Source organism: Gymnogyps californianus, chromosome 3, assembly GCF_018139145.2.
Source record: "Gymnogyps californianus isolate 813 chromosome 3, ASM1813914v2, whole genome shotgun sequence".
Taxonomy (NCBI): domain Eukaryota; kingdom Metazoa; phylum Chordata; class Aves; order Accipitriformes; family Cathartidae; genus Gymnogyps; species Gymnogyps californianus.
Window position 1 is genome coordinate 54,322,044 of NC_059473.1, and position 25,134 is coordinate 54,347,177.

The 25,134-nt window shown below is 41.0% G+C and overlaps 1 protein-coding gene across 1 annotated transcript; it reads left to right on the plus strand.

Annotated features, from left to right (window-relative positions):
* The first annotated feature begins 1,379 nt into the window (after positions 1-1,379).
* On the plus strand, positions 1,380-23,254 carry RAB32 (RAB32, member RAS oncogene family). The gene is made up of 3 exons (XM_050894076.1): positions 1,380-1,738; positions 18,905-19,182; positions 21,672-23,254. The coding sequence occupies exons 1-3, from the start codon at positions 1,510-1,512 to the stop codon at positions 21,819-21,821; spliced, it is 657 nt and encodes a 218-aa protein (XP_050750033.1). The 5' UTR covers positions 1,380-1,509; the 3' UTR covers positions 21,822-23,254.
* Positions 23,255-25,134: the final 1,880 nt, after the last annotated feature.

Consider the following 25,134-nt stretch of genomic DNA (forward strand, 5'->3'; position numbering starts at 1 on the left):
CCCAAACCCCCATTCCCCGTCCCCCTGCACCGCTCAGGGGGGGAGGAGGTAGAGAAAATAAGGAGTAAAGTCAAGCCTGGGAAGAAGGGAGGGGTGGGGGGAAGGTGTTTTTAAGATTTGGTTTTATTTCTCATTATCCTGCTCTAATTTGACTAACAATAAATTAAACTAATTTTTCCCCAAGTCGAGTCTGTTTTGCCCGTGACGGTAATTGGTGAGTGATCTCCCTGTCCTTATCTCGACCCACGAGCCTTTCGTTTTATTTTCTCCCCTGTCCAGTTGAGGAGGGGAGTGATAGAGTGGCTTTGGTGGGCACCTGGCATCTAGCCAGGGTCAACCCACCACAAAAACAATCACAGAGTGATGAAAAAACATTTTACTGGGTTCATTTAGGAACAGAAGGGAACCAAACTTAGTTGTAGGTGTTTGACAGGAATCCTGCAGATGAGGAAGTGATTTCATCCTCTGTTACCTGAGCTTTTTACGCATGATGGCCGACGCTACGTCACTGCTCTTGCCTCCGCCCTCGGCCTGTTTGCACAGGGTGATCTCAGCATCACCCTTCCCCGGTGCGCAGTTCCAGGCCTTATTGCAGGGTGTGGGAGTGCAAGGAGGCGGCCTGGGTGCAAACACCCTGCGCTCCCAGGGCCCCAAGCTGGCTCCAGGTGGGCAAGCCAGCAAGCCCGGTAATGGAGAGGCGACTGTGGGTGCGAGCGTGGGTTACTGGGGTACTCCTATCAGCAGACACTCTGACAAGGCCCTCTTTGTCCCACGAACCTCTTTGCCCATAACGTGCTTTGCCGAACGGAGGGGAGAAAACCTGAGTGTTTTCAGAGACGGGGCGCTCCCGAGACTTCACGGAGAGAAAACTTTGCTGCCAACACCTGTAAAAGGGGGCAGAGGATGCCACCGGCAGGGAGCTGATACTTCCCCGGCCTGAGCCCCCTTTTGACGCTCAGCTCTCGATACGGCCGGTGCTCCGCACCGCTCGCCCCGGGCAGTGCCCCGGGGAGCGCCCGGGGCGAGCGGTGCGGAGCACCGGCCTCCCGCCACCGCCGTCTGCTCCACGGACAGCCCACCCCGGCCGGGCGAGGAGCCGAAGCAGCTGCGGGGGGAACCCAAGGACCCCATCCCGCCATCCCCCCCTCCCCCCCCCCCCAAAACCCCCGGTATCCCGGAGCGGCGGGGCGGGCCGGGTCCCTCCCCCTGCCCCGCCCCGCCGCCCTCCCCGGGCTTTTATAAGGCCGCGGAGTTTCCGCGTCCTGTGACTGCAGTCAGGTGGTTGTGGGGTTTCCCTTTCCCTCCCTCCCTCCGTCCCGCTCCGTCTTCCCCCGCTCACCTCCCCGCCCGGCGTGGGCCGGCCCAGCGGGGAGCCGGCTGGGGAAAGTTGGGAAGAAAGTTGCCGGCCGGGAAAGCTTAGAGGCGGGAGAGCCGCTGCCCCGCCAGCCCGGCCTCCCCGCGGCGTCCCCGCCGGGCCCCGCCGCGCTGCGCTCCGCGGGAGGGCTGAGGATGGCCGGCGGGGAAGGAGCGGGCTCCGGCGTGCCGGAGTGCCGGGAGCATCTCTTCAAGGTGCTGGTGATCGGGGAGCTGGGCGTGGGTAAAACCAGCATTATCAAGCGGTACGTGCACCAGCTCTTCTCCCAGCACTACCGGGCCACCATTGGGGTGGATTTCGCGCTCAAAGTCATCAACTGGGACAGCAAGACTCTGGTGCGGCTGCAGCTCTGGGATATAGCAGGTGAGGGCCGGGGGCGAGCGTGTCTCTGCAGGGTGAGCCCCGAGGGGGCAGGGGCCTGTGAACCCGGCTGTCCGGGGTCCCAGGGCCCGGCCTCTGCGGAGCAAAGTGTATTTTGACTGTGAAGTCCGTCTTCTTGTTTTTCTCCTTCCCCCTATTACCTGCAACCCCTCTTGTCTGTGTTTGAGGCATAAGTAGAGAGAGGTCTGGATGTGGGAGTGAAGTTTTTGACTTTTTATAGGCTGGCTGTGTGTGCTCCTGTTAGCTGATGTTGTGAGGCTCTTGGCTTGGCCCAGGGGTTTACAGCGGCCCTCAAAAAGCTGCTTTGCTCTGCTTGCTGGCTCCAGGGCTCCTGGAGGGTTCCTGCTCGTACTGCTCCTCCTGAGCTGCTTGCCCAGGCGCTTGTGGCCTTGGTTATGACTACTGCTTAAATTCATTCATGGTTATGGCTCCCTAGAGGAAATAAATATCTTTTCCAAGTAGATTGTGTTTAGTAAGCACACTTTACAGGTTAAAGGTAACTCAAATAACTATAATTGTCCTCAAAGGAAGTATGCTCAAACTTTGCATGTTTGGAGTCACCTACTTAATTTAAAAGTAACTTGTGTCTCTGCAATGTGGAGTGAGGGAATGGGACTTGTGTTATGCTTAATTCTACATTCAAATCATGGGTTTGTGTATCAAAAAGGTACTTTGAGCATATGGAAGCAGAAAAGCCCTGTTCACTTGTCCAAACTACATGTCATTACTTTCCTATATATAATTCAAAACTGTTCTTTAACACCTCTGTTTTAAAGACTCCAACTGTATACCTATCATGGTTAGCTTTGTTTATGCTGCACTGTTAAATGCCACAGAACAAACTCTGTTTTGCTGTGGTCTTCTAAGAAGTCTGTCTCCTCAACTCCTTAATCGTCTCAAGTTGGTATTGCATTTCTAGTTTTGTGTGCAGCCCAGATATTAACCTGCAGCTCTCATCATCCCTCTCCACCACGTTCAGAGTATCTCCTTGGATATGAAAAAGTAGACTTTATTTCAAATACTGGTGTTTAAACTTATGCTACTGGAAGATACTAGGATAACAACTGGTAGTTACTATTTCCATGAACTCTACGCTTTATCAAGTGGCAGCTCAGAAAAGAGGAAGTGTAACATGTGGCTGCTGTAACCCTGTGACAGACCAGCTGTACATCAGCTTCTGGCCTTTCTGCTCTAAAGGTTATCTCAAAACACTTCAAATATGATTCCTCAAACTAAAAAGCCTGCTTCTTACTGCCATATGCTGAAACACACCATAGATCTTTCTGCTGCTGGCCTGTAGGGCAAACTAAAATATCTTCTAATTGCTGTTTTGGAAAGCAAGTAAAATGTTGGCAAGCTTTCTCTTCTGATGTGTTCCTTTTATGGATCAGTTTTAACTTTCTGTAAATCAATTAGCAGTACCGGTACAAGCTGCTACAATGCTCTGGATATGTTTTAGCAAGTCTGAGGTTCCAAAGATTGAAGGGGGGAGACTATCAGGATCCTGGGGTTTGGCAGGCTGCCACACTTGTGTTTAACTTCTCCTCAGCCCTTGGTTTCTGAGACTGGGGTAGGCTGTGTGCTTTGCCAAAGCAATCTGTTTCAACAGGCTAGGGAGAAACTTAGCTGTAACTTGTAACAAAGTTTGGTCAGAACCTGTTTACATTATGGGAAGTCCCATCAATACACCCATGCATTCATTTCAAGATCTAGAAGACAGTATCTCTCACTCTTGATTATTGCCCGTAGTGTATCTTGGACACTGCTAGGTGAAGATTGAGTTAAGAGCTGCTGATAAATCCCTGGAGGCTTGTGCTAATATTGCTGATAGATTGAAGAATTAAAGTTTTTCCTGTCACTGAAATATTTTTCCTATTTTACAATGTGGTGTACTTTTGTGTGAAACTCCTGACTAGTCTTTCCCTAGCAAAAACAAAAAAGGAAAATACAACTGTTTTGCAATTTGCACTCCAAACTCTTATGTCTAATCTGGTAGTTTAGGCTATTCTGTTTCCAAGGGGCTGGGGGTCCTTCCCCAATTGAAAAACAAGACGAAGAAGGGAAGTAATCTTAGTCCTAGTGATTTTTGATTGGGCTGTGCTTAGCCAGTGAGAGAGTAACAGTTCAAGCTCCTATAGAACTAGACATCTCAGTTAAGCATTAATCATTAAAATAAAGGGGACTTTAGTATCCATAAGGGTTATTTCATGGTCTTAAAACTGCTAAAGTCCTCGACCTGGGAATGTGCTCTGCAGCTGTCTACATCTGTACTCATGAATATTTCTAAATACCTGAGGATTTTAACAGGTTTATATAGAAATTATTAGTTGGAGAACCAGGTTGAAGATGGCTTCTGTATAGTCATAGTGCGTATTCCCTAAAGCGCTTTGAAGTGTGTAACAAAGTATCTGAGCATGTGATAGTCATTCCCTTTTAACTCATCAGCCCAACTGTCTTCTGGCTTTCAACAGCTCATGTAGATAATTTTGTCTGCTGGTATGTGCAGACAAACAGCTTTAGATCTCTTGAGGAGTGCTAAATCGTATACTAAGTAATGTTACATGTGACTTCCCTGCAAGCAATATGGTGCTGGCATTCTGAATTGATTTTTATGCATTTAAAAAGGCTTCTGAATTAAAGTCTAACCCTCAAGCATAGTAAGGCATGTTATTTTTCACTAGATCAAAGCTTGTACTTAACAGTTCATCATAGAAAGCTTTCCTCAAAGAGCTGGGTGCTGCAATCTAAGGTTCTGTACCAAAATCAATGATAAGAACTAACCATGTAGTTCAGTCATCAGCTAAAGATTATAATGCAGATACTGTGCTGGCTTCTGGTGTGATTGTAGCCATAATGATGAATGTTGTGCTGTGTGTTGCAATGCAGCAGGTTCCTGAGTGACTTCAATTTCTTGTACTAGCTGAGTTTTTTTAGTGATTAGATAATTCTATCAAATAGAGGATGACAGTGTTACACTGCCTATGCTTTTTTTTGTTGTGAAAATAGCCTTTTTGTTGTAAGGTACAAAGTAATGCAAATTCCTGCAGCAGAATCAAAGGGGAAGGGGTGTGAAATAGTGAAGAGGAAAGAAGGGTACTGTTGTGCCTAGACTTGTGTATTCCAGAAATACTCAGGGATTTTAGTTTTTAGACACAGGTTGTAGCTTCTTGAATAATGGAGATGAAAAAGCTTGGGAGCAAGACTGATCAGTCACTTTCAAATTATTTCGGTTGCAACATGAAGCATCCTGAAAGAAGCTGAACAGATTACATGCACGTTCATACAGGAGCAAAACTTCTAAACCTTAGCTGCCCCTAGGCATTACTCTTGTTTTTTATCTTGACATGTGGAGTTATGATAAATATCTTTTCCTGGATAAATTCTGAAAGTGTTAGAACCAGGTTAACCCCTTTGATCAAAGGACATAAATAACTGGCGAAATAAATAGGAGATAGGAATGAGTCATTGTGGTAGAGATACAAAACAAAGGAATCTTAATGATAGGGAAGTGCTTTTAAAGTCTATTTCAATACACTAGAGATTCCTACTTGACAAGCATGCTTTAGTGAGTATACTGCACTGACCACAATGTCGTGTAGGAGGTGAATATAGCATATTGATGAAACTCAGTCAAATATCATTGAAAGAACACTTTAAGGATTTTCTGTATCATAAAAACTTTTGGTCTGATCTAATAAGACCAGCAACTGAGTAGTGTTAGCTGCTGCTTTATGATCACATTGACTATCACTGTCACTTGCGTTGGCCTTTACAAACATGCAACTTGCTGGAGGGCAGGAGTGGTAAAAGTCATAGATGACCACTTGAGCTTGGCTTCTCCTGAAGAATGTCAAATGTCACTAATGACAACTGCTAGACAAATTTGTTTTTAAAGCTTTGAGTGATTCTGCATTAACTGTGGTGTAATAGCACCCGGCTTCAAGGACTTTATTAGAATTTCTTTGTAAAAGTGTTTATTAAAACTGAAGTAATGCTTTAACTGGAAGAGCATGGCTATGAAACTGGCCAAACAGAAGAGGAATGATTGTACTTTGGTATTCTAAACATGCTCTACACAAGCTTTCAGGAGTTGAATAACAGGACTTGTAGCATGCAAATTTGTGACTAAACTCTTGTCTGTCTCCTTGAAAAGATCTGAACTCTAACTTGTTAGAAGTATATACAGTCCCCAAGAGGATGGAGAAATCAGATGAACTATTTTGCTCAAATATTAAGTTGATGAAGAGCTGGAATAACCCATCTTTTCTATGAAGACAAATGAGTCTTAGATATGTGAGTTGATGTTAAGCTTTTAACTTATTTAGGAAGGTAACTTGCTTTCATCTATAGGAAGCCATGAGAAATGGGAAAGTGAGTGCAGGAAACCATGGATGTGGGAGAAGGAGGAGGATATTCTAAAACTTACTTCACAGTAGGAAGAAAACTTAAACTGAAATGAGCACTTGCAAAGCAAGACAATAAAGGCAAAATGCAAGCTTTCTTGCTTAGATAAGTAGGACTGATGCTGCACCTGATAGATCTTATTCCATTGGGACAGAAAATGTTATCTCCTGGAAAGATGGAGTGCTTGGTAGCTAAGCACCTTCTGTGGAACTTGGCTATGTACTGTTGTGTATTTTGGTAGCTGAGTTTCAAAGGCATTCAGGCTGTTCCAGTGTGTGAGATAATGTAGTTCCATGTGAAAAACCTTATAGTTTCAAGCAGCTGTATATTTCAGTTTTTCTCAGTCTGCATTTGTGCTACTGACATGTCAGAAGACTGCCAAGTTGCTTCTATGTGCCAGGTCATTAACTTGTTTCTTGCATTATGGACTGATTTTTTTTTTTTAAATAAGGTCTAAACCAAGCCTTAAGCAATGCTAACGCATCCCTGAAAGCCTATAGGGGGCAACAAGAAAACTTCCTTCACTTCCTATACATACATAGCTCTGTGCCATAGAGGCATGTACTTCAATTGCTTTTCAGAGGAGTCTCTTCTAAGTATGGAGAGCTTGGAGGTAGTAGTGTCTAAAGGTAGTCAAGTTATTCTTGTAACAACTTGTCCTTACCCACGACACATTTGGAAGCTCAATGTAGGGATTAAAATGGCAACTCCTGCAAAGAAACCATGAAAAAAATTGCTTAGCTGTGTGCCTAGTACAAATGAGCATAGGGTGGAGGCAAGACAATCCAGGCATAACCTGCCCCCAGCTGTGTTTTTCCCCTCACTGTTACAAAGATACCTAATGAGTGAAAAATGTGCACATAACTGCATCAGCAATGGATGCAGAACTTGGAGCTCAGAGCTTTTTCAGAAACTGGAAAGTTATCTGAGGTTATTTCCTAGTTTATATGGTGATGGAGGTTCCAGCAGCAGCTGCCTTCATGTGGAGATGGGAGCACTGTCATTTTGCTAACAGCTGAGGCAGGTCAGAAAACTCCCAGTGAGGGTTGGAGAATCTTTTATGTGATTAAGTCTCCAGACTGATGAAAAAGACTGATGAAAGACCTGTGACTGATTTCTGACTACTTCTTGCTTGCACACATTTAGGTATAAATCTCATGTGAGAAAAATTACTTCAGGATGATGTTGGCTGGAAACATGCAAGACTAGCAGATAAAGTTTGAGGAAGGGAAAGTAGAAGGCGTGCTCATGTTGAAAGGTTTTGAACACTGTCTTAGAAGCAGTAGAGCCAAGAAACAGAACTCAAGGTGTACTGTATGTTTCTTTCTAGTAATCACCCCTCTGTGGGAAATCTTGTATGGGTGTCCTTTCTTGTGACTCTTCTGGAACAGCTGAATTAGAGTTATGAGCTTTCAGTTGAGAATGACTTGCTGTGCTTGGAGCTCTACAGCTACGTATCCAAATAAGTGCTGAATGTGTTAAACTTGTTTCTTTTTGGTGTCTCCAGCCTTCAGACATCTCAATACAAGCTCTGGATGTCAACATGCTTTCTTTTTTGGAATTCTTTTGTTTTTGGAATTCTTTTGTTTAATTTTTTAATGAAATGCTATCAAGCAAGGTATGGTTATTGCTCTTGCTGATGAAGCAATTTCCTTGTCTTACCAGTGGGATACTGAATCATTCATATTGGTGAAGGTTCTTGTGCTTAGTACTATATTATATAGCAACTCAAAGTACTATATATGTTATCTCGAACTAAACTTCTTAAAGCCTGGGTGCTGATGGAATTCCATAAGCGTATGGGAAATGCTACTGTCTTGAAATTGGTGTTGTAAGGCAGTTTAGTATGGTAATTTTGATTATGCAAGACAGGACTGTTCAGTTAATTTTCAGTTAAATGGTAGAATTGAGACAGATGTTCTTTGACTGTCTTGGAAATAAGCTTAGAATTTCTCCATAGTTTTTTCTAGGTGTCCTACAAGAGATGGGGTTAAAGATGTGATCTTAGAAGACTGCCTGATCTAGTACAGGATTAAAAAAGCTTGCTGTATTCATCTTGCAGGTAGTCTTAATTTCTGTCAACAATGGAAATGCACTTAGTGCTTGAGCTTCTAATCACTGTGGAATAGATGCACCTTCAGCCTTATTTTCAAATAGATAAGGTTCGTATCATGTACAGCAGTTGCTCAGAAGCTTTATACTTTCTACAAGATCACAGTAAAAATGCTCCTTAGCATTCTGATACAGAGAATAAAGGATGGATGTATGGGTATCTATCAAATGGGCAGGGGGGAAGCTACCTTAAAGGGAAATGATACCTAAGTTCTTACGTGCAATACAGCAGACGGGAGGAAAAATAGTATATATCACACAACATAACTGATTTTTGGGTCAGATCATAAAACAAACTAGAAATCTTAGCAGAAATCATTAACTTACATTGATCATAAGCTTTTTTGAGGCAAGCATTGGCTAAATTCTTGCCCTTCATGTAACACTGACTCAAGTAGTCAGAAGTTAAGCTGGTGTAGACAATATTACATATACAGTTTTAATGTATGGAGTTTACATGAATGTAAATCAACCTTTATCAACTCTCCTTGCATCAGTGTTGCAGCTTCAGAGTCTTGGTGTCTTCACCTTATTTACATCTCCACTTTGCCTCTTACCAGTTTGGTTTTCTTTATATGCACACTAGGACAGGGTGTCACTGAAGTGGATGTACACAAGTACAATTTGAGTTGGCAAGTGCTGTAAAGGCGTGGTTCTCAACTGGTTACCTGTCTTATGAAATGCAGGAAAGAAAATAATCCTAGCTGCCTGGTTCCAAAAAAGGCTCTAGCATACTGTATAAAATAACATTCTTCCCTTCAGTAGTGAGCAAGGCCACTGGGATTGTCTCACAGCTGTTGGAAATACCTTCCTTGAACTCCAGTAGTAACCATTGCCTTGCTTTTGCAGTTTGTTGTAAACTGTTCCCTCCAGATACTCACTTCAGAAGTGCTGAAGTGTGATATGCCATGTCAGAAGGAAGTGATTTGCAGTAAGGGAATTTCTGTTCATATTTTTGTATGAAAGCGTAGGAATAACTCTTGTGAAATTCTTGCGAGTGTTAAAGCTAGCATGACCAGCAGTAAGCAGTGACTACAAAGCACAACATGCTTCTCAAGCTACCTGTGGTAGAATGTTAGACATTCAAAGTTCTCCTCTGGCTATAGAGACACAGAACAAAGGTAGATGGGGTGGTAAGATTAAGCTTTGAAAAATGATGGGATTTCAGGGGTTTATAGAACTTGTTTAGAAACAAATTTCTTAACTCTATCTAGAGAAAGCATAGTAAACTTTAAGTAGCACTGGCTTCTAGATTAGCAGCAAATAAAAACCAATATTGCTTATTGTATGGATTTTAGCAGCTTTTCAAATAATAGATTAAAAAGGAGCCTCTGAGTGTCACTGCAAACAGCTTATGGGAACTTGTTCTTTAAATTATCCCAGACTAGAGTGCTGGGTAGAGCAAAGTGACAGCTATTTGATACAAAATTCCGATCACACACAATGTGCCATGACACAATGACCATTTTAGAGATTAACATTTTTTCAGTCTCGTGATAGTTGTTCGTGAGACAAACTAACTTTAGAATTGTTCTCCTGTGTGCTGTGAAATGCTGTACTACCACGCAGCATCACTGTTAAGTACACAGTACAGCTCTGGCTGCATGACAACGCACCAAAGGAGATGGATTAGAGGGTGTCAGGCATGAAATAGCTTAACTCTGGCAGATGACTTGTTTGGGTAAGTCTAGTTAAAGCAAGGTAGGAGGTACCAATTCATGCTGTTGTTGGCACTAATTGGACTATGTCAACTTTTTCTGAATACTAATGCAAGGAGAGTTTTTCCATACATGCTGCATTTGACAGCTAGTTAGAAATCATTTAGCTTGGTTGAACTCTTCTGGGGATGGAAATGTAGTGCTTAGTCAGGGACTTCCTCTCTTGTTAATTTGCTGTTTAGCAAAGATGCAAGCAAAACAGGTGAAACTTTATTATACAAACATGATGGTCATACTTTTACATACATTTGATGTGGGACAAAGCCTGTTGAACCATAAGTGCAGGGTATTGCCTCTAAAATTCTTAAAGACAAGATAGTAAGCTGTTAAAGTCAGTTAGGACAATCTTAAATCATTAGATTAGCCCAAGGCTATACAGGCAGCAATGAAAAGTTTATCAGTCTTGCTGTAAAATTTGCTGTGAGAGCTGTGCAATTGTTTCACGAAGGCTTTCTATCTTTGAAGAGAATGGTCTGCTTTTTCTATCTATTAGGATGATAGATGTGGTCAGTGTTCCTGATGGAAATTGGGTGTTTAACTTCTGAGCACTTGCACCTCAGTGCTCTTCCTGTTTCACTGGTAGTGAACAGGACTGTCCTGCTTTAGAATAAAGTATAATGGTAGCAAACAGTGAATGGAAAGAGTAGTCACTGATTTTGAGAATTCGGGTAGCTAACAAATTGTTAGGTTAGAAACTGGCTGTGTTGTGCAGTGAAACTTTAGAGCAAACTACTTCCTACCATTTCAGAATGAAATAGTGACTTCTAAGAACATGTGAAAACACTTTGTGTTATGATCTAAACAGTCAAAATACTGCTGCACCTGAACTGATATTCTTCAGTGACTTTTTAATGACTACAGTGTCTCTCATACATACTGTATATATAGTATACTGTGGATGTCAGGTCTCTGACACTGTCTCATTCAGCAGAACTGCTTCAACTGCACCTGGCAACTTTCTAGTGTAGACATAACCAGAGGACCAAATGTTATCTCTTATGGTAATGTGGGAGTCAGTTGAACAGGGATTAACTGGCTGGTTACCTTTCCCCTGAAGACTGTTCTTCTGAAGGATTTGGGACAGTAACTGTTGGGAAGACGTTCATCCAGTGGTCAGTTAACTTTCCCATACCACCCTTAGTAAGAAAGGACACTAGCAATTCACTGAAAATCATCTAAGGCTGCTTTTGTCTGTTAGAAACTAAGAGCTGCAGTCAGTGAAACTGCTTATAGTGCTGTCTAATACAGGAAGAGATAATATTCTTGTAGTTCTTGCTGCTTAACCTCTTGGTGTTTGTCACTGGAATTACAAGTACCAAATATTACTTCCACAATGGTGGAAAGTAAAAGTCAGGCTAGATGTGCCTTTTTTAACTCTTACAGGTTTCTAATATCTGCTAGAGCTGCTAGTATAGTTCAACACCTCTGTGGTTTAAACACGTGGCAACTTTGCACTAATAGCTTAAATGGGTAAGAGTGAGGAGTGGAGAGCCATCTAGTACTGACAATCTCAGAGTCTGTCTACTCTCAATCTATGGCTGCTACCCATGTGAAAAAGCAGGTAGACGCACATGAGCATGTCCTGTAATATTGATAGTGGTTTGGTTAACCTACTTCTTGCTGAATAACAGATTCAATCTAATTAGGTAAGACAGTTCTGGGACAAGCTGTGCTGGTTTGGGGAGGGGGGGGAAATGCCGTCAGCAGTGGTAGCTTGCCAGTAACATATTGATATATCTGGCTAAAAAGGAGCCTCAGTCAGCTCACACCTGACCCTGTTAGTGCTAAAATATACATTAGATGTCTGAAGAACTGGGAGATGCATCCTCAGGGTATCTCAATATTATACATACATACAATATTTTCTGTATTGTGCCAAGCATCCAGCTGTAGGACTAACAGGTATCCAAAGTGTAGTCTGTTCTTGCCTGTGGCTCCTAAATGACTTAGGTGAGTTTTGAAAGCGACAGTGGTTCTAACTCAAGAAGACTGGGCTGCATGCCCAGCTATTTTGGATCGTGCTTTAGCTTAAATCTACCACACTGAATGACATGAACTATACTGAGAGTTGGAATTGTAAATAAGGAGCTGCCACTCACCTGTTCCTTGATGTTAGTATGTGAAAGCCTGACCCTAGAAATTAGGGAGTTGGAGAAAAATCTTTTGTAAAGCAGCACAACTGGAGCAGGGAGAAGAGTGCTCATTAGGTTAGGCCTTCCCTTGGCAGAAGGAAGACTGGAAAAAAGGGGTTTCACTTACTGTTGAATTGTGTGTTTTCCTTTCTAGGTTGAATAAAAGCACAAATGTCTTATGGTCCTGGAAACTGTCTGAAACAACTAACTTGTAGAGTTTGGCGCTGAAGCCTAAATAGTGGCACTGTGCTTGCACACTGGCCAATAAGGTCAGAGTAGTTGATAGCAAGGACCTAAAAGCCATGGTGTTGGCAGTCAAATTAGAGTTAATCTGACTGTCACTAATGACCTTTCTTGAATTTTGGCATGACGAATTGACTATTAGTGGTCATGGTAAACAGTTGATCTGAGAACCCTTCTCACAATGGAAGGAGCATGTTCAAGTATTCCCAGCCTAAAACTGATTTATTGCAACCATTCACTATAGCTTAATAAGCATCCTGTGATGCCTGAGTTCACTGCAGTGTATAGTACCTGTTGATAGAAAAGCAGAATGACTGAAACACTAGCAGGACACTACTTCTATACCTTTTGAACTCGATTTGATTCACTAGGTCTCTTGATCATTTTCTTCACTACTCCAGTATTGCTGGATAGTTTTTTTTGGCTTGGTTTTATAGATTAAAATTTTCCTGAGTGGTATATTCCTTCTTTCTGTTGAACTTAAACTGCCTTTTAAACTAAGTGAACTTTGAGTTTCAGCATGCTGAAGGACAATGTTCGCAAGAGCTGCTTGGCTTTATTCATAAACTGAGGACTTTTTGCTGTTTATCAGACTCTTGGCAACTCTGTATTACTGGGTCCAGCAAAACACTGCAAAACTTCATTGCAATGAAGTAGTTCCAGTTAGTAGCAAACAACTTTGGAATAAAACTCTTCAGCTAGTTGTGCATTTACTTTTGGGTGACTGCAGTCTAGACTATACATCTATAGTTTAAGATTATTTGATGTGGAACTGCCAAACTTGTTAAAATCAAATTTTGAGCTCTGGCCACCCATTAAGCCGATTAGCCTGTCAAAGATGACTTGAACTAACATTACTTCAATGAAAGAAACTATTTGTTCCATCATTCTTCCAGTTGTCAGGCTTTTGTAACCTTTGGTCATCTTTCTCTTCCTCATTAATGACACAGTTTTTGGAGGATGCCAGAACCATTAGTCTCATCTGAAAGAGAAGCACTTTGAAGAACTTTGTCTGCTTGTTCATCAGTACTCCTGAAGAGATGTTAAGGGTTTAAATGCAACTAACACAACTCTGGTTTGAGTTGTGTGGCTTCAGATAAGACTAAGCTTAGATTTTTACAAGGTAGGGAACTTGTGCTATGCTGTTGGTATTGACAGAGGTAAACCAAAATTGGCCTTCACAGCAAAAAAGTATAGCTGGTGAAGCTTCTTCTAGATAGGCCATTTTACTCTCCTTGAGTAAGTTCTTGTTAGTTCATATAAACTACATATTAAGGCTTCTATATATGGTAAGTAGTCTGGGAGAAGGAACCATGACAAACTCAGTATCATGCGTATCCAGCAGTCATTTGTACATCTAACTTGCTTTTTCTAGCCTCAATTCCCATCACGTAGGAGGAGTTAAAAGCAGAAATAACGGTAGGAGTGTAGGGTATCTCCTGCTAACTAAAAGCAAGAACTGCCACAATGGTAAGTCACACTGCTGTGATAAACAGAACTCTCTTGTTTATTCCTTACACTGGGAAAGATTGCTGTAGAAGCTTTTTAAAATGTACTTCAAGGCAAGGTTGGCACTGCCTGAATCTTATGATGATAACTTATCTTTTGCAGTGAAGGACAAAGATAAAGCTTCTAATGTCAGACCTGGCTATAATATTTTTCATGTAGTTTTTAGCTTACAGTTTACCCCTGTTACAATGTAAGCTGGGAAGCAAGAATAGGTGCCAAGCTCTGATACAGTTTTAAACTAAACTTAATTCCTGTGGTGCTGCTGTAGGGAACTGTGTTAGTTCCTGATGCATGACATTATGCAAGTATTTCACTTAATGTTGTTGCAATTACTGGAAAATATAGTGACAATATGTGCCAAGTCATTTAGATGTGAAAACTTTGTGGTTAGTGAATGCAGAACTTTGCATTGTATGCAGCCACTTCCATACCCCCAAACAAAACCTCTGATCCCCATGACTGCCCTGTAGCTTAGCTCCTCATCTGCACCTGAACCCCTAAAACACAGAGAAAGTCGTCTATCTTTGTGGTACCATCAGGTTTACGTCAAGGCACTAGACCTACCAGGACCTATGATGTCCTTTCTATACTGCTATAGTAAGCAAGTAGTTATCTTCCTGTCCTCTTCCTTCCATGGTTATACACACTGGAGATATTAAGTCTAGTTTCATCTGATCACTTTTAGCCTTTTTCCTCTCTGGGAGTATGATCTACTTTCTGCACTGCTCAACACTATTCTCACACATGGTGAAATAACTGCAGCAAAAATCCTGCTGGACATAGAAAAGGGAATGACAAATCCCTGGCTGAACTGAGCATGGCAAAAACTGAGTCATTTAGTTTTAATAACATAAATAGCAAATGATGTTCAGACTCCAGACTTTGGAGGAGTAGTGTGTTCCACAGTTTGCGTTTTCTGTATGAGTTCTTTTGCAAGCAGAAAAGCACTTGCAAAAGCTTTGCCTGAAAGTCCTGTTAAATTTTCAAAAGGCTGTCTAGAATGCTCTGCATGCCCTACAAGAAGCTCAGCAGGTGCATCGTCAGTAATAACAGGATTGTAAAGAAAGTCTACTCAGTTATACTGAATTTGCTTCCTGCCATATACCTTTTACCATAACAAAACTCTTACCTCTTGGGCAGGCCACGTGTTATTGCTTCTGTCTTCTTTCTGTGGAATAAAAAGAATATATCCATGCTTGTTAGGCCTCCAGACAGGACAGAAGAGCAATTGTAAGCAAGTATGCAGGTCAGGTTTATTGTTAGTGGATGTGAATTTTAGAGGTGAAAGCAGCTCTGTGTAATAAACTGTTTTGGAGTTTGCGCTACTTTAGAAAAGGGCAGCACTCATACTGGAGTGTATTTGACCTATTAAAAGGCATTAATCTCTAATACTACAGTGGTGTTGACCTTGTGTGTGTTTTTAGGGGTAAGGGGCATCAAATCTTCCTAATGTAAAGCTTAAATCTAATAAGTAAAGATAAAAGCTTTTATGCTGATAGGCACATCAGTTTGTCCACTTTCACCCAAATTTAAATTACAGAAGAATATTTATAATGTTTTTCCAAATCTAAAACTCATACGTTAAGAGCAAAAATTTCGACTTCTATCAATAAAGCCAGCTAGAAATATACTTAAATGATTGTTCTGGACAGCTGAAGCCCATGCTTTCTAAGTGACTGCTATAGAGTACAAAGTAAAGTACTGTTCAGTGCAGGATTACATTCCTACCAGAACTGCTGTCTTATCACACAATGAGAAAAGCTACTGTACAAAGCTGACCTTGGCTTCTGCATTATTCCAGAGCTCCTGAATCTGCCAGTTAGCACAACTCCACTTGTGGTGGCCTCTCTCCTGGTCAGGACCACATGAGGGGATTCAGCTAGTCTGCTGCTCTGCTGCAAGACTGTTGCCTTTCTGGCATAGCATATCTGGCAAGAAGCTGCATGGTGTTAAAGCTTCACATAGGCTGGGGGATACTGCGGCACAAGAAGTCACCAATGTCAAGAAACCAACTGCCAGGCAATCTTGGTTGTTTACTAGTCAATGCAGCTCTCCAGCTCATTGGATCTAAAGGCATTGGGCCAGGGGTGTGGGGAAGACTATGGTAAGATGATGGGAATTCTTTTGGAAACGGAACTGATAAAGTTATCTGAGTGATGATCAGACTTTCTGGCCAAGGCTAGGCCCACTGTTATTTCTTTAAGAAAAACTATTTGGTATTGTTTAGGACTTTTCAAGTTTGGTTATGATATATACTTTGTAACTGTTTCTCTTCTTTTGGAAGCTATATGTGATACTGTACTAATTCAATCTCTTTTGTACACCTTAAATGCACTGTGGTGTGCAGGTTTCAGCAAGGGTTATTGCTATAGGAGTCTAGTATGGCCTTCTTGCTAACTGTTCTTTATCTTTAAAGCTTTTTTTGGATGGGAGGGCAGTAGGCAGGAAGGGATTCAGTCAATGTTAATGTACTTCACTGTGGTAACTAATCACAGCCATGTTTACCTACAGCATGTGCAGCTATCTGAGAAATGGTAACTGCCCGATAACCTTTTCCGCAATTCCCAAATAACTTAGTTTTCATATGTAGTGATTATGCTGTCTCTACTCCTTGCTGGTAACAGTCTAGCAACCCTTTCTGCAACTAATCAATACAACTTAATTTTCTTATGTAAATACCTATCAAGTTTTTGGAAAAACTTACAGCCTTAACTAAAAAAAAAGACTGAAATACCCACAGATCTCCAGCAACTCAACAGGGAGGACTAATGGGACTGTTCCCCTCGCTGCTTCAGATTCATGTGCAGTCTCATGTAAATAACTGCAAGTGGTGTTCATTTCTAGACCAGTTTGGGGCCAAACTGAAGAAGTCTTTCTGTAAAAGATGGAGGTTGGTACAGAGCACTGTAGACCTTGAGATTACACTGTTTGTTTTGTGGGCCCATCCTATGGTGTGAAGGGATATACTGCCTGAATTGGACAAAAGATGCTAGTCTTCTAGGACTGCTTTAGGACAGTCAGAGGCATTCCTGTGTAACAGGGATTGACGGTGAGACTGACAGTTAAACAAATGGGGAAGCTGAGAAAGAGCTCCTCATAGCTTGTGTGGCCTAATATAACTAAATTTGACCCTGTGCAGCTCCATTTAAAAAACAAAATCCCCACAATCTAAAGGAAAAGCTCCTTTAGATGTGACACAATTGATCTGCAGAAGTAGTAAAAGCCTTCTCGCCAAAATCTTTCCTAATGGTATTTGATTCATGAAAACAGTGGGCACATGGTACAACAATTTGTAATAAGGCTATACCAAAAACACCTTTTACTCGTGAGAATCCAGCCTGGAAAGGCCTAGGGAGAATATGTGAGTTACTTGTATACAAGTTCTGTGTACACTGTTTAAGAGACTTGTATCAGTGATGTGTCTCTTCCAGTGACTTGTTCACCAAGATGCAGGCTTGGTGCCTGGCTTGTTGGCCTTAGAGTCTGGCATAAATGCTGCTTCAAAACTTGAGCTTTGAATATGGAGGGAAGAGCTTTCCTCTTGCATGCTCCTTGTTCTCACCCAGGGGATAACGAGCTGGTAGTGAAGAAATTCATGTGTAACTTCCACTCCTCAGAATATGCTGGATAGTGATGCTGTTTTATGCAGAATCATACTTTAAAGTTGAACAGCCAGAAATAAAGTCAGCTTTATAGTTCTCTGGAACTTCACTGTAGTTGCTGCTGCTTTCAGGCAATTCTAACAGCTGCTTAGTCAACCTTTTCTGAAAAAGTCTATAGGGAATGAGCTAATCGGTACACTGAAGTACTGACATTAAAATGAAGCAATTGAGCTAGAAAAGCATGCTGTTGAACACGATACCTTGTCAAGTTCCTTTGCCTAATGAATTTCTGGCTCTTTCTGAGAAGATGATAATACCCAGTTCTCCTTGTAACTGTTTGTCCTTGCTAATCAAAGGCGGACTTGAATGTTTATAAACAGAGGACAACCATGTTTTCAATTAAAATTCTTACTTTCTCTATCTATTCTAAAACTGCGTATACACTAACTGCTAAAAGCTGAAGTGATGATACACTGTAAAACTAAATTATAAAGTGCAGGGACTACTCTTCCCAATGAAGACTTCCGAACAAAGCAGAAAGCTATTTTAGTAGCCTGAACTTCCCAAGCAACATGCTAGCACTTGACACTATGTGCACTTAAGTACAAACACAGCATGATGGTCTGACCTTCCAAACAGAAGAATAACTGAACTGGCACTCTAATTCTACATTTCAAGTATACTGACTACAATAGTTATGCTTAATAAGAAAAGGCTTTTTTAGTTTACTATACTTGCTGACCATTGGTTTTCTTCTGGATTTTTGTTGTGAGTAATTGTACTTTAACTATTCTGATAATCTTGTTTCAAATCCCGGGATTGCTGTAGAACTTCTGTAGTTGGAAATTATTCCAGAGAAGGTCTTAGACTTAAAAGATTAAGTCAAAGATAACAAGTTTAGCTAGAACTGTTAAACTAGCTCCTTCTGAGCTTGTCCCTAAGGAAAAATCTATAATATAGGTGACTTCTTCAGAAGATGCTTTGAAGGCTGTTAGCCTTGGAGCTTGCATAAACCCTTGTTGCTCACCCTTCAGAAAGACTCTGAGTTTGCTTAAATCTCTAGCTGAAGTAACTACATTTATATCTATATCTTGCAGAAGCTTTTTTAATGAAAGAATGATTATAGCTGTGCTGGTAGTGTTTTTAGGCATTACTTCTCAAAGAACACTATTCAACAAATAAGCTTAAAAAAATTCAGTGTGGTAGTTGGGATTGCAGACTGCTTTTAGCATCTGACTTGTTGTGTATAATATACTTAATGGCTATTACAATGAGCTTGCGAAGGATAGAAGAGGCAATGTTGTATGGACTAGGTGACTAGACCTGAATGCTAAACTCATATGTACTAACTTGGTACAGAAGTCCATTTACATTGACTACCGGTCATGCTGAAATATAAATATACTCTGTCACTGTCCCTTCTTTCAGGCCAGGAGCGCTTTGGAAATATGACTAGAGTATACTACAAAGAGGCAGTTGGTGCTTTTGTGGTCTTCGATGTCACAAGAGGCTCTACTTTCGAGGCTGTTTCAAAATGGAAGCATGATTTGGACAGTAAAGTACTACTTCCCAATGGCAGTCCCATCCCTGCTGTTCTTCTTGCAAACAAGTGTGACCAGAAGAAAGATGGCAGCCAGAATCCCTCTCAAATGGACCAGTTCTGCAGAGAAGGTGGCTTTGTTGGATGGTTTGAAACATCTGCCAAGGTGAGCATAAAGAAGAAACATGTTTTAACTCTTCTGAGTATTGGCATAAGACTGGATGAATATAGTCCTGTGGGGAATAAAATTATCAAGTATAGGAAGTGACAGTCAAGTCTCCAGTGTTCAGCAAAACTGGAAGTGGTGTGCAGGCTAGCTCACTCCCAAGGAAGACTTGTGGCATAGTCGGTTTAGATTAGAACTGCATCTTAAATTCAGAGAACCTTAAAACTAACTGGAAACCTTGATTAACTGAGTTTAAGTTTTTTTCATCTTGCATGCATCAGGATCAGATTCATTTGTTAGATGTTAATACTACTAAATACTGATCAAACTATCTAAAATATACAAGTAATCTTTAGGTGCAGGCTTTTAAATTGCAGCTTCTGTCTTCACTTGCACGTAGGAAATGGTAAGACTCTTGAAGTGAACAAGCTATTTGCTCACTTGTTACTACCTACCCAGATGATAATGTCACCAAAGCACTTTTCTATTTTGTCAGGCAGTGTCAAGACTGAACTGGAGAAAAACAAATTGTTCTGTATAGTAACTTAAGCTAAGATAGACAGCTACTTTATTCAAACAGATAACTTTGAGCAATTTCATATATTGTACACTTTTAGTCTACAGACTTGGTCAATGCACAGATAAGCTTGCGGTAGCCTAGTTGGAAGTGAAATCCAACAGTTACTTAAACTCGATTGATCCTTAAAATGAAAGATTCCTCTAGATGAAGACAATGTGGCTGACAGACCAAATTACTGGTCTGGCTAACAACTCCTTTATATGGTAAGCTAAACCTCAAGGTCCCTCTTTTCTCTTGGCTTGCCTACTTCCTTTAACTGCTGCTGATGCACTGGCACAAAATGATGCTTAGACAACTCTTTAAAAGAAAAAAGTCTGTAAAAGGAATATAAGAAATAAAGTAACAAACTTCTTCCTGATCACTTTAAAATGAGGAAGAAGGGTACACAGTGACAGGAATTAGTTAAATTAGCTAATCATTTGTTTGCATTTGAACAAATAATTCCCAAACACACCCATCTGCTACTAAAACCTCACATTTTAAGGCTCTTTATACTCAAAAAGAATACCAAGATTCTGCTTTGGGTTATGTCTTCCCTGAAGCTTCACCTGCCCATAACACTGCTATGTATAAACTTCAACATGGGTTAAAAATAAATGCAAGTAACATTGGAACAAAACCTGACGTGGAAGTGTAGTGATAGCTTGCATTTAGGTGGCATTTAAGACATGACAATGTAAAACAAGGTTCTTGATGCAGAGAAAAGTCCAGACAATATTAGTCCTAGCTCAGTTAGACTTGACTTGTTTAGGACTCTGAAGAGGTGTAGTTAAAAATAGCTTAGCAAAAATTCAGGACAGCTTTCTTGTTTTCTAAGCATACCAAATCAGTTCATGGTTTTAAGTCCTGCCCACTTAAATATCCTGATAATCTGCTTTTGCCTTTCTGCTGGAACTGATACTTGAATCTTCAGTCTAGTCATCAGTAATATAGGTCCCACTCCCTGTGGATTAGGGAGAATATTAAAGGCAAAAGAACTGCAGAGAGTATAAATATTCATAGAAATATCTTATGAACATCCTTACACTGAAATGAGGAGAATTCTCCTCCGGTCTGGGCAGGGAAAAGCGCCTATCTGCAAACTGCCAAAAGCAGTTTGTGGGTGACAACCACAAGCTTGTGAAGTGCAGTAGTGATGGGTCAAACATTCTCATGATCTAACCTTGCTCGTGTAGAGTTTAGATCTACAGTTATGGAGACAGAAAAGCGTACTGCGGTGGTATTTCCTTTGGAACCAAAGATGAGCAATTCCAAACATGGCAGCCCTGTGGTGAGCTAATAGGTGGCCCAGCCAGGCCAAAGCTGTGGCCAAAGCCCCCTTGGCACTGGCCAGCTTGGCCACTCAGTACCTGAGATACCCTGATGAAATACATCTCTACGTATCCTGCATACACATCTTCTTTAGAGTGTATGTGAAGGTACTTTTCAAACCATGCACAAGAAAATGTAGAGTGGCTAGATGAGGCACCCTGATTTAGCTGGGGTTTTGAGGCTGGTAGAAAAGGTCCTTTTACATAAATAAGCGCCTCCAAACTGCAGCAGAAGCAGAAAAAGGCCCCAAAAGGTAGAACACTACTATGAACACTGTAATTGCTTATTATCTTTCCTGATGCAGAAATGCGCTTTGGCATTTGTGAGTCTTCCAAATGCAGGTGACACTTATCCCCTGAGTGCCTACTAGATCAGACTTGAAGTATCCTATTTGTAATATGGGTGAATAACTTTGTCTCAAACCTTTCTGGTAACTTTTTCTCAAGCAAGTGTATGAGCAATGACCTGATGTATTTAAGCTATTTAAGCTGTTTGTCACGCTGATGAGGCTTAGAAGCTGACCAGACACAAAAACTCTACATAGGAATGTGTGACTATTTAAAAAAATCACTGACTTCTTTGCTTTCAACATTTTTAGGACAACATCAACATAGATGAAGCTGCTCGATTCTTGGTGGAAAACATCCTTGCCAACTACAAAACCTTTCCTAATGAAGAGAATGATGTGGGAAAACCAAAACTGGACCTAGACCCATTGAAAGCAGAGAGTAAATCACAGTGCTGCTAATGCTACCACTGTTCAGTAAATGTGATGGAATGAGCAGCAAGACTGTTCCTTAAATCAAACTGCTGCTATGGTGCTGCGTTGTGACAATCCATATGAGGTGTCTGGTATTATCTGAATAGGTGATTCTTGTGGGTGTTTACATATTCTTGTTTAGCATGAAACAGTATCTTGTGGGTTATCACTCCACTTGCTTGAGTGGCTGCATCTAAGTCTTATTAGTGTCTTCTTACTTGAGAATGTAAGGTAGTGTTTACACTCCTAAAAAGGAACAAAGACAACGTTCAGCGTCTAGTTTGCTTCTAGGACATATGCTACATTCCAGATAGGACTCACTCATGGTTTTGGCTGAACAGACATTTGCACCTTTAAAGTAAACTTTTCCTTTTTCACCAGTAATGTCCCACTTTAGCCTTCTCACCTGCACACTTGTCCCTATTTATTATCCCCCACCATGATGATCTGTCTCATTGCTAGTTCTCCTGGATCGAGACATCCCAGAAATCTTGAAGGGGCCGATGACAGATGAGAGGTATCTTTCTCAGTGTGTTCACTAGGACTGAGTGAAGTAGATGGCTTTTACCACTAAGTAAGAACAAGAAGGGTAAATGGTTGTACTTAACAGGGGAAAGGCATGGTTATAGAGATACTAACAAAAATGCATCTCCAGCCATGTAAGGCAGAATATTTTCAGCTATACTTTATATATGCAACACATTAATGAATACAGTTGTACTGCTGGCACATAGTTATAGTAACCTCACCCATATGCACATCCAGTAACAAACATCCAGTAACTTTTTCATACACTAACACTGAAAACTTTACCAAGAGTGCAAAAAGTAAATATCTTACTGTCCTGTGATAATGAACTTGCTTCTTTTTCCTTCTGTCTTGAGATGGTTCTGAATACCATGAGGAAGGAGAGAGGTCTTGAAGGAAATAGCTTAACTGGTTCTTGCTAGCCTATCAAAACCCCTCCCCAAGCTCTATCTTTTTCAATTTTAGAACAGTGCTGCACTCTTCTGACTACCCGGAGCTGGTGAACTGGCTGACCAGTTTGTAACTCTGTATACTGAGATGCTTATGTTTCCTTGTCATAACTCATATGTATTTTTGGCAGCAAATGAAGATCAAAAGGAATAGAGAGATTTCATGGTTCTTGAATGCATTCTGGAACTCTGACCCTGCTTGGCTGAAAGGCTTTGAAGCTCCTCTTTATTTTAAGGGTTTCTTCTGTCCTGGTACCTCATTGCTACTGACTTCAGAAGTCTTACCTTGCTTCGTCTGATGGTGCTGATGTTTAAGTAAACATCAGCATGAAGTATGTGCCAGATTGGATATACTTTAATCTGTATTGAGATTTCCTAGGCTGTCTTTTTTTCTGAAGAGTAATGTACTTTTTAAGAGACAAATAAATATATTTGGGCATCTTATGTATGTTGTTGGTGTATGCTTTTGAGAACATGAATCTTCACATCATGTCCCACCCTATACATAAATGCTTTCATTGACATTTGAAAACAACTCTATCTTCCAGTAGCTGCTATATTAAAGGCTTATTTTAAATTACCACAGTAAGGCTTGGCACAAGCTAAAACTGGGTTTTACTAGCTTCGGATCATAAGATAATTCAGATTAAAGGACTTCTTAGGAAGTCTTCTAAGCCAACATCCTTCTCCAAGGAAGGTCATACCAGGGTGCTTAGGCTTTCATGTGGTCTGGTCTTAAACCTTCAACAATGCTGTATGGCCCTGGGAAAGTTGTTTCAATGCCTGACTGTCCCCTGAGAGTTTATTTAGTCCGAGCCTTTTTAACTTCAACTTATGTCCATGGTCTCTTATCCTCCTACCATGCATCACTGTAATGAATGTGTCTGTTAGACTTGTGCAGATTTATTGGACACTTAAAGCTTGATTTCTACTTTAATTTTTTTTTGAAAGCTTGTAGCACTTCAGAAAGGAAGTTGCACCCCATCCATGTTCCTTGCTTGCTGGCTTGAGTTGTTAATGTTTCTAGCTAACCTGGAACTATCATAATCTTCCTATTCAGTCACTTGAACAACTCCATTTAGACTGTAAACTCACTTTTAATAAGCTGTTTAATCTCCAGTGTACTGTCTTTTTCTAAACTTTAATTATAGCTGCACAAATCCAGTAACTAGCCAGTGGAACATGTGCATAGCCTGTTTATTTGATGCTTCTTGACTAGATCAAAACATGATAAATCTTGATGACCAGTCAAACAAGATGCAATTTCATGTTCACTTGGCTTCAACTGTAAGTTTACTTGAGCCTATGCAATATAACATGAAGTTTGTCACTAGTGGGCACAAAAGCACCAATTCTGGAGTCTGTTTAGTATGGCATAGAAGGTTGGTCTACATTCAAATGCTAGTTCCTTAAATATCTACTTTACTGGGGAAACTGCCAGGGGAGGTAGACTTTTTTTCTAAACAGCTATTGTGCTTTTTCTTGTTTTTAGTGTTCAGATTCAACAGTAGAATGAAAACCAAACTCTGAAGCTTTGGGATTCTACCTGAATGCATGAATCTCATCTGGGTCCTGTCAGTGGCAATGTAATCCTATGCGGATTAGTTTCAAGAATGTCTAAATTTCTGCTTGAAGAGCTATTGCTGCTATGTTTAAGCACTCTCCTTGTTCTGTATGTAGCTTGTGTTCTTCTAAAGCTCCACATGAATGTAGAATGGCCATGACTCTCAAACTGTGGTGCAGTATACTGGTTTTGATACAGGTCGTCACTGACTGGAGAAGCTGAGGCAGGGTGAGGTTCAGGAACTACCATCTACAAAAATAAAAACCTAAAGGTTGAAAGTGACTGTGCAGATTGTATTACAGAGCAGACTCTGCTATTTCCTAAGTCTAGTAGTATAAAAACCAATTTGACTTCTACCTGAATGATGGAGTCTTTTTTTTTAACCTTTCACCTTTCTGGGGAAAAAAATTTGAGCTTTAATAGATGGCTATTCTTCCTTTGTGCTACAAACTGCATTTTCCCTCCTGTTCCTTGGAGGGAACATTTTACTATGTTTGAGACTGGTGGGGTGGACCAGGAAATCTGATCCAGCCAGAAGGTGAAAACTAAGAGAAGACTGGCATTTTAGCCTGAGGAAGAGAACAGGAGCATCTACCTGGTCGAGGAGAATGAGACACTAGTTTGTGGAGAAGTGTTTAGGTCAACTAAACTAGCCATGAAGCCCTGTCCTAATTAACCCAAGAACTTTGATTTGGAAAGATATGTGGAAGTTTAGACAGACACAATTTAAATTCAGGCTAATAAGTGAGCAAAAAGTGTC

Coding starts and splice junctions, on each gene's coding strand:
- RAB32 (XM_050894076.1), top strand. CDS start 1,510: ATGGCCGGCGGGGAAGGAGCGGGCTCCGGCGTGCCGGAGTGCCGGGAG. Junction 1,739..18,904: donor GCAGCTCTGGGATATAGCAG/GTGAGGGCCGGG, acceptor CCCTTCTTTCAG/GCCAGGAGCGCTTTGGAAAT. Junction 19,183..21,671: donor GGTTTGAAACATCTGCCAAG/GTGAGCATAAAG, acceptor CAACATTTTTAG/GACAACATCAACATAGATGA.